Source organism: Cervus canadensis, chromosome 1, assembly GCF_019320065.1.
Source record: "Cervus canadensis isolate Bull #8, Minnesota chromosome 1, ASM1932006v1, whole genome shotgun sequence".
NCBI classification, from domain to species: domain Eukaryota; kingdom Metazoa; phylum Chordata; class Mammalia; order Artiodactyla; family Cervidae; genus Cervus; species Cervus canadensis.
In genome coordinates this window covers 21,267,952-21,282,329 of record NC_057386.1, presented here as the reverse complement: position 1 = coordinate 21,282,329, position 14,378 = coordinate 21,267,952, and the positions used below count along the sequence as shown (strand labels likewise).

At 37.6% G+C, this 14,378-nt stretch overlaps 1 protein-coding gene across 1 annotated transcript; it reads right to left on the bottom strand.

The window, feature by feature from the left end:
• Nucleotides 1-5,984: 5,984 nt before the first annotated feature.
• KRT40 (keratin 40) lies at nucleotides 5,985-12,612 on the bottom strand. Its single transcript, XM_043469579.1, has 7 exons — nucleotides 12,118-12,612; nucleotides 11,188-11,270; nucleotides 10,030-10,186; nucleotides 9,071-9,232; nucleotides 8,866-8,991; nucleotides 7,226-7,446; nucleotides 5,985-6,337 (listed from the first exon to the last, which is right to left on the bottom strand). The coding sequence occupies exons 1-7, from the start codon at nucleotides 12,562-12,564 to the stop codon at nucleotides 6,238-6,240; spliced, it is 1,296 nt and encodes a 431-aa protein (XP_043325514.1). The 5' UTR covers nucleotides 12,565-12,612; the 3' UTR covers nucleotides 5,985-6,237.
• Between the last annotated feature and the right edge of the window lie 1,766 nt (nucleotides 12,613-14,378).

Genomic DNA, 14,378 nt, shown 5'->3' with positions numbered 1-14,378 from the left:
GAACAACAAACTGGTTCAAAATTGGGAAAGGAGTACATCAAGGCTGTATATTTTCACCTTGCTTATCTATCTTATATGCAGAATACATCATGCAAAAGGCTGGACTGGATGAAGCACAAGCTGGAATCAAGATTGCGGGGAGCAACAATAACAACCTGAGATATGCAGATGACACCACTTTAATGGCAGAAATTGAAGAGGAACTAAAGAGCCTCTTGAAGAAGGTGAAAGAGGAGAGTGAAAAAGCTGGCTTAAAACTCAACAATCAAAAAATGAAGATCTGGCATCTGGTCCCATCACTTCATGGCAAATAGAAGGGGAAAATGTAAACAGTGTTAGATTTCATTTTCTTGGGCTCCAAAATCAGTGCTGATGGTGACTGCTGCCATGAAATTAAAAGATGCTTGCTCCTCGGAAGAATAGCTATGACAAACCTGTACAGTGTATTAAAAAGCAGAGACATCACTTTGATCACTTTGCCAACAAAGGTCCGGATAGTCAAAGCTATGATTTTTCCCATAGTTATGTTTGAATGGAGAGTTGGACCGTAAAGAAGGCTGAGTGCTGAAGAATTGATGCTTTTGAACTGTGGTGCTGGAGAAGACTCTTGAGACTCTTGGACAGTGAGAAGATCAAACCCGTCCATCCTAAAGGAGATCAACCCTTAATATTCATTAGAAGGGCTGGTGCTGAAGCTGAAGCACCAATACTTTGGCTACCTGGTGTGAAGAGGTGACTCATCAGAAAATACCTTAATACTAGGAAAGCTTGAGGGCAAGAGAAGGGAGGTTGAGATGGTTGGATGGCATCACAGACTCAATGGACATGAATCTGAGCAAACTCAGGGAGACTGTGCAGGACAGGGAAGCCTGCATGCTGCAGTTCATGGGGTTGCAGAGTCAGACACAACTTAGTGACTGCACAACAACAACAAAGGTTTTCAATTGATACCACATAAATACAAGGAATCATAAGTGATTACTATGAACAATTACACACCAATAAAATGGACAACTTAGAAGGAATGGATATGCTCCAAGAAATGTACAATCTTCCAATACTTAATCAGGAAGAAAGAGAAAATATGAACAGATGATTACCAATAATGAAACTGAATCAATAATACAAAAAACTCACAACAAACAAAAGTCCAGGACAAGATGACTTCGTGGGTGAGTTTTACTATTCTCCTTTTCAAACTTTTCGAAAAATTTGCACAGAAAAGAATGCTTCTGAATTCATTCTACAAGGCCAGCATCACTATGATACAAAAACTAGATAAGACACCACAAGAAAAGGAAAATGAAAGCACAATATCACTGACGAACACAGATGTAAAAACTCTCAATGAAATATTAGCAAACTGAATTCAACAATACATGAAAAGGATGATATACTACAATCAAATGGGATCTATCTCAGGCATGCAATGGTTCAATATTTACGGGTTAATCAATGTGACACACCACAGTAAGAAATTGAAGAATAAAAACTATATGATCACCCCAATAGACAGAGAAAAAGGTTTTGAGAGAATTCATCATCCATTTATTTAAAAATTCTCAACAAAGTGGATATAGAGGAAACATACCTCTGCGAAAAAACAGATCATATGTGACAAGTCCACAGTTAACATTATACTTAATCATGAACATTGAGAGTATCTCTTTTAAGATCAGGAATAAGATGAAGCCCATTCTCACTACTTTTATTCAACATAGTATTGGAAGTCTTAGCTACAATAATTGGAAAAGGAAAAGAAGGAAAAGGAATCCAAATTGGAAAGGAAGAAGTAAAACTGTCACTGTTTGCAGCTCACATGTTTTTATATATATATATATATGTATGTATGTATGTATAATATCCTAAAGATGCATCCCAAAGCTATTAGAACTAATGAATGAATTCAGTAAAGTTGCAGATACAAAATTAATATACAGACATCTGTAGCATTTTTATATACTAATAGCAAACTATCAGAAGGCAAAATTAGGAAAACATGTATTGAAATTACATGATGTATTGAAATTACATCAGAAATAATAGAATACCTGGGAATAAATCAGAAAGTGAAAGAACTGTACTCTGAAAACTATAAAACATTGATGAAAGAGCTGAAGACTATGCAAACAAATGTAAATATATACTGTGCTCATGAATTGGAAGACATAAAATTATTAAATTAACTGTACTACCCAAGACAAAGTAGAGATTTGATGCAATCGCTGTATAAATACCAAAGAAATTTTTCATAGGGCTGAGCAAGTAGTCGTAAATTTTGTATGGAACCACAAAAGACCCCAAATCCTGAATGCAACCTTGAGAAAGAAGAACAAAGCAGTATCACATTCCCTGATTTTAAACCATACTACAAAGCTACAGCAATCAAAACAGTATGTGAAAGTGAAAGTTGCTCAGTCATGTCCAACTCTTTGTGACCCCATGGACTGTATAGTCCATGGACTTCTCCAGGTCAGAGTACTGGAGTGGGTAGCCCCTTCCTTCTCCAGGAAAACAGTATAGTACTGAGCTCTCTATTTTGTCCCATGACGTATGTGTCTTTTTTTCTTTTAAACAGTATAGTACTGGCATAAAAGCAGACACATAGATTATGAGACAAAATAGAAAGTTCAGAAATAAACCCACACAGATATGGTCAATTAGCTTATGGTAAAGAATATAAGAATGAAGAAAAGAATTTCTTCCATTAGTGGTGTTGGGATAACTGGATAGAGCTATGTAAAAGAATGAAAAGAGACCATTTTTCACACCATATACAGAAATCAACTCAAAATGGATTAAAGACTTAAATGTAAGACTGCAAATCATAAGATTTCTAGAAGAAAACATAGGTAGTATTCTCTCTTTGAAATTGGTCTTATCAATATTTTTTTGTATGTATCTCCTAAGGCAAGGGAAACAAAAGCAAAAATAAGCAAATGAGAACACATCAAACTAAAACCTTTTGTGCAGGAAAGTAAACCATCAGCAAACTGTAAAGGCTGCCTAATGAGTTGGAGAAAAAAGTAACAAAAGATATATTTTAAGAGGTTAATATTCAAAATATAAAAATACTCAAATTGACATTAAAAAAACCAAATAAAAATGGGCAAAGAACCTGAATTGACATTTTTCCAAAGAAGACATACAGATAGTTGACAGACACATGAAAAAAATATTCAACAAAACTAGTCATCAGGGAAATGCAAATCAAAATCATAATCAGATACCACCTTGCACCTATCAGAATGCCTATCATCAAAAAGACAACAAATAACGAGTTTTGGGGAGGATATGGAGAAAAGGGATGTGGACAAACATAAACTGGTTCAGCTATTATGGAAAACAGTAGGGAGGTTCCTAAAAAGATTAAAAATAGAATGCCCTGTGATCCAGAAATTTCATTTCTGCATATTTACCTGAAGGAAACAAAAACAGTAACTCAAAAAGATATAGGCACCCACATTTTCAGTGCAGCATTATTTACAATAACCAAGATAATGGAAGCAACCTAAATGTCCATTGATAGATGAATGGATAAAGAAGATGCATTATTACTCTGCCATAAAAAATGAAATCTTATCATTTGCAATGACAATTACAATGGATGTAATTCAGAAGGCATTATGCTCAGTGAAATGTCTGAGAAAGACAAATACCATATGATCTCACTTTTATGGTGAGTATAAAAAACGAAGTGCAAAATGAAAATAAACTTACAGATTCAGAGAACAAATAAACTTCCCTTAGTTTATTTTGAGTATTTTCATTACTTTTTTGTTATTGTTAAATCAAGAGGATGCTATATAAAACATCTAGCATAAAATTGTAGGTCTCAAACTTGATTTTTCTTTCAACCTGCATTAGCTATTATTATTATTACTGTTACGTGCTTTATTTCTGGGTTTCTAAAAAGGTAGAAATAGAAAATTGAGGAGAAGAACTTCTCTCCAGCTTTCTACTGTGTTTTTTTTTTAAACTCTTAAATTCTGAAACAGTAATAGAGTCACAAGGATTTGCAAAGATAGTACAAGAAATCTCATATACTCTGGTTTTCTGCAATGGTTATATCTTATTCAACTGTAGTACAGTTGCAAAATCAGGACGCTGACATTGATATAATGTTTGTGTTTCCCACTATATAATTTTTTTTCACATATGTAGATTCAGGTAACTACCACTGCAGTTAAGATATACAACAATTCAACCAACAAAAATCTCCTTCATGCTACACCTATTTGTTCTCCATCTCTATAATTTTGTCATTTAAAGAATGTCATGTAAATAGAATCATACAGTATCTGACCCTTCAAGATGACCTTTTTTTCACTCAGCATAATGACCTTAAGATTTTGAGCACATTTTGGTTGTTTGCAGTTGTTACCTATTATCAATAAAGCTTCTATGAACAATTGTGTATTTTGTTTTGTTTTCAATCCCATTACTTACAATTTACCTATACTATTGTATTTGAAGTGAACTTCTTGTTGAAAGCATAGAATTGTGTCACGCTTTTTCTAATCCATTCTGCCAATCTCTGTCCTTTAATTGATGTATTTAGACCTTTTCTATTTGTTGTAATTATTGATATGGTAGGCTTAAGTCCACACTTCATTTTTTGTTTTCTGTTTGTTCTCTCTGGGTGTTTTCATTTTTCTTTTTCCTGCCTTCCTTGAACGCATTTTAGAATTCCACTTTGATTTACCTACAATGTTTTTAAGTGTATTTCTTTGTATAGCTTTTAAAGTAATGCTCTAGGTATTACATTATATATGCATATCATGGTCTACTGGACTTGACATTTTGTCAGTTCAAGTGAAGTTTAGAAACCTTACCTCCCTTTACTTCCCTTTATTCTCCTCTTCTTGGAGCTTTTTTTTTTTTTTTTTTAATGTTTGTACCAACTGGTGTTACTGGGTTCTTGGTTTCTCCAGTTCAAAATTCCAGGGTACATGAAAACGAAACCCCAGGGAACTCACCACTCTGTTGTTCCCTGAATAGCAAGGAATTTAGATGGCTTGGCTTCTTCCAACTTTTCAGAGTCTGCTTTTGTTTTATATATGACTTCCAGGGTTCTTAGCCATACTTAGGAAGAGAAATCGGAGAAGGCAATGGCAACCCACTCCAGTACTCTTGCCTGGAAAATCCCATGGACGGAGGAGCCTGGTAGGCTGCAGTCCATGGAGTCACTAAGAGTCGGACACGACTGAGTGGCTTCACTTTCTTGCGTTGGAGAAGGAAATGGCAACCCACTCCAGTGTTCTTGTCTGGAGAATCCCAGGGATGGGGGAGCCTGGTGGGCTGCTGTCTATGGGGTCGCATAGAGTCGGACACAACTGCAGTGATTTAGCAGCAGCAGCAGCAGGAAGAGAAATGGGGAAATATATGTCTACTTTCTTTCTGGAAGTTCTCTACTTTTCCATTTAAATATGTGAAAATATTCATTCTTATACCCTACATGTCCAATAACAGACCAATGTACCTTAAGGTATTTTATGAAACCACAAAATAATGATCATGAAACAATCTTATATTTTTATTAGGAAAGAAAATGCTTAGATAACATAGTGAAAAAATAGGTTAAAACTATATGCTCATACAGATTCAAAGTAAAATCATGCAACTATGATAATTATCATTATAGGAAAGAAAACTGGAAGTTCCCAAAATACAAACAATGGATATTTGGGGTATGGAATTATGAGTGATTTTTCCCTTTCCTGTGCCAAATTGAAAAAAAGAGAATCTAGTATTTTTATAATTAATATTCTCAAGTGTTTCTTCTCAGAATGATATATACACCTATCTTCCATGTTATATGACATTTTACATGAAGTAGCTAATCTATTTGTAATCAAGGAGTTAAAAAATATCTTCCTTCCGGGTTTAGGCAGAATCAAACTACTGGAATGGGTTTAGACAATTACCTTGGCATCAAATGGTTATTATATTAACAGTAATGAGCTACAAGGCTGTATTTACCATGCTAAAGGATGAAAACATTTTATTGGAGAGCAGCAAGAAAGCTTTACAGACTCCTAGAATATCACAAATAAGCAAGCAGGAGAGGAAATGACAAAATAGAGATACTTTGTGCATGCTTAGAGGACAATTTTAGAATACAAAAGCCTTCTTGACTTGAATTTCAAGTTTGGATGTCCCTGATCGAAGCACTGTCTCCTTTCAAGGATTCTGCTGGCTTCCCTTCCTCCATCTGCTGGGCTGGGTGTTTAACCTTCAGGGACAGCTGTTTTCCACTGTGCAAATTATGTACGCCGAGCATGGCTCACAAGTGTTGTTTGACGTGCTTGTTGCAGAACATGGGTTACAGGGAAGCCTGTGAAAAATCCATTTTTAACTAATCTCAACATGGAGAAGCTGGATAAAATGTCAACTCAGAAAAAAATCATGCCAAAATTTGCCCTTCAAATTATATTTTGAAGAACACTATTTGCAGAATAACATTTGAATGAAGCCTGTTTTATCCCTGGACCCAGAATTGTCACTTCATGTTCACTGTAGCAGAGACAGTTGGATAAACTTTTATGTATTTTCTTTAGCTGGCAAATGCCATCTTATGTGTGTTACTGACTTTCGTTTTTTTCTTCTTCCAGTTTTATTGAGATATACTTGACATACAGCACTGTATAAATTTAAGGTGTACAGCATAATGATTTGATTTATATATGACATGAAATGATTACCACAATAAGTTTATTGAGCATCCATCAGCTCACACAGATTCAAAGTAAAAGAAAAGGAAAAATATTTTTTCCTTGTGATGAGAACTTTTAGGACTTTTTCTGTTAACAGCTTTCATGTTAACATATCACATACAGTAGTGTTATTAATTCCATTGCTTTCTAATGCCTATTTAGGTCCCATTAGTCAAAAGTTATGCATATTTTGTCATTTGTCTAGTAGTTAAATCATTCAGTACCCTGGAATATTTCTTCTGCGTTTCCTTTAAGGAAAGTCAGGAGCAAAGCAAAACTCCCAGCTTGAAATGTTACATATTATATTTTTTCTGCCTTTGAAATTTAGAACATTTTGAACATTTCTATTGTCATGTGACTAGCCTTGCTGCTTTTCATCACTCTTTAAGAATATCCTTTAACACCTTTAAGGAGGTTTGAACATGGCCAGATCTTTGGGAAACAGGATGGTCCTTCAAGAGCCTCTCTGTGACTCTGGGGGATTTTAAGAGTGATTGTGTGGAACTTGCCTGCCGTCCTCGCTGTCCAGCAGCCCCTGGTACGTGTTGATCTCACCCTCCAGCCGGGCCTTGGTGTCCAGCAACACCTGGTACTCCTCGTTCTGCCGCTCCAGGTCGCAGCGGATCTCGGCCAGTTGGTTCTCTACGTTATCGATCAGACACTGTATCTGGGCCAGCTCCGAGCTGTACTGGGCCTCGGTCTCTGCCACGGTGCATTCCAGAGATTCTGTCTGCACAAGGAAAGAGAGTGTAAATAAGGTGGTTGTAGAACCTCTGGGGCCAGATTGCCCGTTTTCCAACCCTGCTCTACTCTTATCTTTCCAGCTATGTGACTTTGGAAAATTACTTAGCTTCTCTGAGCCTCAGTTTCTTTTCTTTTTTTTTCAGTTTGGGCATTATTTATTTAGTATAAATACATTTTAAAAGCCCCAAATCTCCTACTATGTTACCACCCTGGAAACACCATGGTGTCAAAAGTCCTGTTAAGATTGAAGATTAACACCTGCTAGAGCCATCAGTCTGAACTCAGTTTTATTGTATAAAAAATGAAGAATGCAAAGTACCAATCTCATAGGATGGTTGGAGGGTTAAATGAGTAAATATACATAAAGTGTCTAAAATCGTGCCTGGAAAATTTTAAAGGTCGTAAGAGTTATCATTACCACTATGACCTCTGTGACCTATAACATACTAGTGTAGCCTAAGGAGGATCAAAAGCATTTGAGAGAAAATGTTGTAATGGGCTCCTGGCTCCTGGTGTGGTTAAGAGAAAAGATTCTGAGATTGAACCACTTGGATTCAGCTTCCACTTTTGCCTCTTAAAACTTGCATGAACCCCTGTTACTTAATCTGAGCCTCAGTTTTCCTCATCTGTATAATGGGGTCAGTGGAAGGATTTACCCCATAAGGTAACTGTGAGAATTAAATTAGCATTGTGCCTCTCACAAGATGAATGCTCAGCTATTATTCACTTATATATTATCTATAGGACCTAATGTGGCTCACACGGTAATGGAAATGCCTAGTGTAATTTTGAATACATGGTATTCTTGCTGCTTGGGTGAAGTGTGGCACAGAGAAAGGTCCAGCTGAGGTGTGGATCCTGGGAAAGTTTACGATGGTTATAGAATGTAAAGTCTGAGTATCTTCATTTTAAATGTGATGGTGAGCTTGGAAAATTGGCCCAAATCAAAAAAAAAAAAAAGTGAGTGGGAGAAAATATTTGTGAACCATGAAACCAACATCTCCAAAATCTGAAAGCAACAATTAAAAAAAAAACAAACAACCAAATCAAAAAATGGGCAGAGGACCTAAACAGACATTTCTTCAAAGGAGAGCCTTTGGTTAGTAAGTTCCTCTCTCATTCTTCTCCTTCCTGTTCCCCCTCTCTCTTTGTCTCTGGAGGATGCTGCAGGATCATGCCCAAGCCAAGAAAGGAAGGTCAGGACATCCTAGTGGTTCATTGCAAACTGTTGACCTATCACTTCTGCTTCTAGCTGGGTAAACAGCATCCTTGAAAAAGGGAAGGAAATTCAGACCTTCTGCTGCATGAACTGAGGGTTTGTCCTTTGGATTACAGAATAGGGGATGGTAAGTATCTTAAGCATGATTCTTCAGTGACAAAACAGAGTGGTCTTTCCCTTACACACCAGGCTCTGCTGTGCTTGAAGCTCAATTTCCAGAGTGTTGGCTGTGCGCTTCAGTTCCAAGATCTCCATCTGGCAACCCTGCAGCTGCTCTGCACTGGATAGCTGCTGCTGATTCAGTTCCTCTGTCTGAAATACAGGCATGATTAGAATACGCAAATTAGGAAGAAGTCTGGATGCCTGTCATTTTATTGCTCCAAGTGCCAACCTGAACAGCGAACCATTCTTCCACGTCTCTGCGGTTGTTGGCCAGCACAGTTTCATACTGACAACGCATCTCATCCAAGACCCTGTTGAGATCCGTGGTGGGGGCAGTGTTTAGTTCCACACTGAGTCGGTCACCCAGCTGTCCACGAAGCACGTTGACCTCCTGAGTTGGAAATGGAGTAAAGAATGTCTGACTGGTGGGGAAAAAATTCAACGCGGCATACCAACAGCACCCCATTTCTGTTTTTTGCAGTAGTGAATAAAAGTGTGAGATTTAGATTCAGATTGCCTAGCTTGAGTCTCCTTTCATCACTCAGTTTTTTCATCTGTGAAATAGGTATGATTTTCCCTTTATAAGAGAGTTACTGTGAGACATATGAGAGTTCATATTCATAGAAAACACTTAAACAAGTCCTAAGTGCTTCATAAGGTCTCAATGTTAGTTACTATTATCATAAACAAGTGTTCAAAGGGAAGATATGCTCTGTAACATCATTCAGCTTTTCATTTTTCAGCTTCATAAATATAGGATAATTATATAATTCACAGTTGATGATTTAAAAAAGTTTATAAATGCAGAATATTAAAAAAATTAGTCTAAATATTGCATGAGTCTTTTCTCCTTTATGAAACAACCTTCATACTCTGCAATTATCAGCTTGATTTTCATACTTAATGGGTTACAGATAAGAGTGGCATAAAACACCCAGGAAAGCTATTTGTGGAGCTACCTCCTCCCCCAAAATAATGGCAGGTGAAGTTCCTCCATTTGGCACTGGTCAGTGGTCATTTCATGTTTACATTCAGAGATAACCAGAATGATCAGGCTGAATAGTAACAGTGCCTAGAGTGATTTTCTTCCACATCAATCAACATCTACTTAAGTTCTAGGTATATATACAACATGAGCTTAACTTTGTCACTTTGAGAGCCCTTCAGTGATTTTACCATTTTCCTTACCTCTTCATGGTTTTTCTTAAGGCAAAGGAGATCATCCTTCAGAGACTCCACATGGGCCTCCAGATCAGATCTGCACACAGTCAGCTCACCCAGAATCCCACGCAGGCCACTAATGTCAGTCTCTACGAGCTGGCGAAGAGAGAGTTCAGACTCGTACCTTTTACAGCAAAAGAGATACAGCCAATGCTTACTCTGCTGGACACTGTGAAAAGTGCTGAGGCATACAGATGACGGACACATGACATCAAGGAACCCACATGCCATAATTTCTCCTACACCCCAAATCATGAAAAATTCAAGCTTTATGAGCATTCTTAGCTTGAAAAAATATTACAAAGGGGATACTTGTGATGTGTGCATGTAGGTATGTGAGAGAAAGAGAAAGAGCCTATCATCTATTAAGCTCAAATTCAGATCTGGTCTTACTCGAGCTTGTACTTGCTGCTAAGCCCATAATATAAGCAGCTCATACAGCTCAATATCAGAGAAACAAACAGTCCAGTCAAAAAAATGGGCAGACCTAAACGGACATTTTTCCAAATAAGAGATACAAATGGCCAATAAACACACGAAAAGATGCTGTACATCTCTCATTACTGGAGACATGTAAATCAAAACTACAGTGAGGTACCACTTCACACCAATCAGAATGGCCATCATCAAAAAAACTACAAACAATAAATGCTGGAGAGGATGTAGAGAAAAGGGAACCTATTGCACTGTTGGTGGTATGGCTGCCATGGAGAACAGTATGGAGATTTCTTAACAAAGTGGAATAAAACTGCCATATGACCCAGCAATCCCACTACTGGGTATATACCCTGAGAAAACCACAATTCAAAAAGACACATGCACTCCAGTGTTCATGGCAGCACAATTTACTGTAACTACGACACGGAAGCAACCTAGATTTCCATTGACAGATGAATGGATAAAGAAGTTGTATGATACATACAGAGGCTCAAGAGAAAATGGATATATATATGCTGCTGCTGCTAAGTCGCTTCAGTCGTGTCCGACTCTGTGCGACCCCACCAGGCTCCCCCGTCCCTGGGATTCTCCATGTAATTATGATTGGTTTATGTTGATATATGGCAGATACTACCACAACATTGTAAAGCAATTTCCTCCAAGAAAAAAAGTTCAAATGAAACTTACTTTGACCTAAAGTCATCAGCAGCCAGTTTGCAGTTGTCAAGCTGTACGGCAAGTCTACAATTCTCCGCCTTCGTACACAAGATCTGGGAAGTAAGTTACTATGTCATGAACGGTTCTTTGAAATAAACCCACATATCTACTCATTTAATAACCGTGCCAGTGTTTATCTTTTAAAAGTCTTTATAAGAAAATATAAAATAGCTTCCAGCATGCTTTTATTGACCACATACATTTCATGAAGGAAAAAGGAAGGCCAATTTATAAACAAAAATAGAGAGATAAAAAGATTTATTTTTTTAATGACCTAAAACATTTTGCAGTGTTCCTTGGCCACTGAATTTATGTAGATTTCTCTCTAGGAGTTTATATTATGACTACATCCCCACCCATGATAATAAAAATTTATCAGTAAGAAAAGGACATAATTACTAGGTAAAATTATATGATTAAAAATATGACATTTCCATATCTATGTTAAATAATGTACATGTACAGTGTTACACACAGAAATAATTTTAGATATAGCAGTGCTTTTCCTCATTCCGTAGCTGATAAAGGTAAATTTAGAGATAAGGGAGTTTATTACGGTCACTTAGTAATTAGCGGCAGCATAGAGGCTAGCGCTGATGTTTACTGACTCCCCCCCACCCTCTTTTCTTTTTGGCCATGCCACATGGCATGTGGGGTCTTAGTTCCCCACCCGGGATGGAACCTGAGCCCTCTGCAGTGGAAGAACAGTGTCTTAACCATTGGACCATCAGTCACCCTGTTTGCTGACTTTGGTCCTCTACCCTTTCCTCTGCATCACATTACCTCTGGGAGTCCCTCCCCTTTCCCTGGTTCCCCTCCATAGAACAGACTCTTGTAATATGAACATAAAGCATATCACAGGCTGGGAAGGTGGAACATTAGGGCCATGAGATACTAGACCTTTTGTTGGAGATCTTCAATGGTGTCGAAGTAACACTGATAATCAGGGCACACCAACGGGACATCCTCTTCACACTGTTCTCGGATCCTGCTTTCCAACTCGGCATTCAACTCCTCCAGCCCGCGCACCTTCTCCAGATAGCTGGCGAGCCTGTCATTCAGGAACTGCATTGTCTCCTTCTCGTTGCTGTTGAACACACCATCCTCACACCAGGCACAGTTCCCCACCAAGCACGGGATATTACAGCTCCCAGCAAAGCAGGATGGCGGGAGGCACCCAGCTGGCAAGCGAGACCCGGATAGAAAGCTGGGGGTCTGGCAGCTGGATGTAGCACAGGCGCTGGGGAGACTAGTGGTTTCAACGGAACAGGTTGGAGTAAGCGCACAATCAGAAGCCCTGGCACTCGATTCAGAAGAGCAGCCCGTGGGGGAACAGTCAGAAGCCATTCTATCGGAAGTGAAGGACAAAGACTAGCTGCAAACTCCAATGGCCCGCCTCCAAAACTCTCATTCCCTCCCAAGACTTTTATATATACCCCACTTCAGATGGGTATTTACAGACTACGCAGGATGTTTTCTGGTGCCAATTTTCATATGAACATTCATTAGTGTTGTTTATTTGCTGAAGAAGAGTTTTATGCTTCGTAAAAGAGGCATAACTTCAGGTTACTAAATAAGGACACCATCTCCCTGTGCCAATAGGATAAAGCACTGGCTTCAGAAAATCTTCATAGGAAGCATTGTCATTTTGACAGAATAAGGAAAGAAAGAGAAAATTTGGCAATCAGTAATTGTAGATACAACTGATTACACATAAGGGAAATAATATTCCTACAGATTTTGATCCTGTGCATTGAAAACTGCTCATGTCTTCTTTTGAAATTAATATTACAACTCATTGAAATGCCATTTGTTTGTGCCACCACCATAAAAGTGTTCTGTGTGATTAGCAATCTTCAACGCTTTTTGTGGTCTTGCGGTGCTCACACGGTGGAGGAGTGAGTGTGTACTGAATTCGAAGTGTGTGTGTGTGAGAACCATACATGCCCGTGTGCAAATTGAAAAGTCACTTTACGTAACTGATGGGCATCACTTTTGCCCTACGTGCCAAAATAGAAATTGGTTATCAAAACATGGAGTTGTGATCCTTGATTTCCTGAAACTTGCCTTCTCCACTTTTCCTATGCCTCACTTTTATATCAGAGATACTGATTTTTATCTGTATCTCTAATAAGAATGAAATACAAATTCTGTTATAAGTTTTTATTCTTAGGAAGCTAAACCTTTGTTAACTACACTTCAGTATAGAAGGAAGAAAGTTAAAAAAGGCATATCTTCTGGGACATGGAAGCTGTTTTCTCTTATTTACTTATTTATTTAATTTTGAAGGCCTCAATTTCATGAAAATTAAAAGTGCTGGAACTTGGAAATAAAATTCTATTGTATGGGTTCCAGCAATTCCATTGGATGAAATCCCTGGGGCAGTACTGAATGGATAGGAATCTGATATGTAAGTTTTCTGGGTTCTTTCTTAAGTTTTACCTCCAATTTTCAGTTTTCTTGCCTTTGATTGTGGTATTTATTTCATTTTAAAAAGTGTACAGAGCAAATTGTCTGCAGAATGTTCAAGATCTTTATGGGGTGGGCGTAGCCCATTACTCCGACAAAATTAAAATTTTCGTGATTCAGAATAATCAATTTTTTTCTAACTCTGAGCACTTCTTCATTAAATAGCTGATAATGGAAAAACAACCAATCAACCAAAACCAAACCTGGAGACTTTAGATAGAGGATTAAAACAATCTCTTAGGATTTATTATTCATTGAGCAAAGTTGGTTTTGATTTTAGTAATTCTCCTTAAATTTCAACACTATGCTAAAAGTTCTTAACTGTATAGAAATTAGACATCCTTTTCCTCTTTGATACCCTCTTTTTAATATAGGTTTTCCCCTCACTTAAAAATATATATTCTATTGATCTTTGTTAATTCAGCAGTTTGACTATGATATATCTAGATGGTGTGTGTGTGTGTGTGTTTAGGTTGTATTTATCCTGCTTGAGATTCTTGAACTTGTGAGTTACTGAAATATATCACTAAATTTGGGAAATTTTCAGCTTCCCCTCTCCCAGTTTTTCTGCCCCATTTTCACTCACCTATCATTCTGGAACTCCAATTTCATGCATATTGGACTACTTGATACTGGCCCAGAAGATTTAGTTGGCATTTTCTATTCTGATATTAACGGCAACTATTGACTTT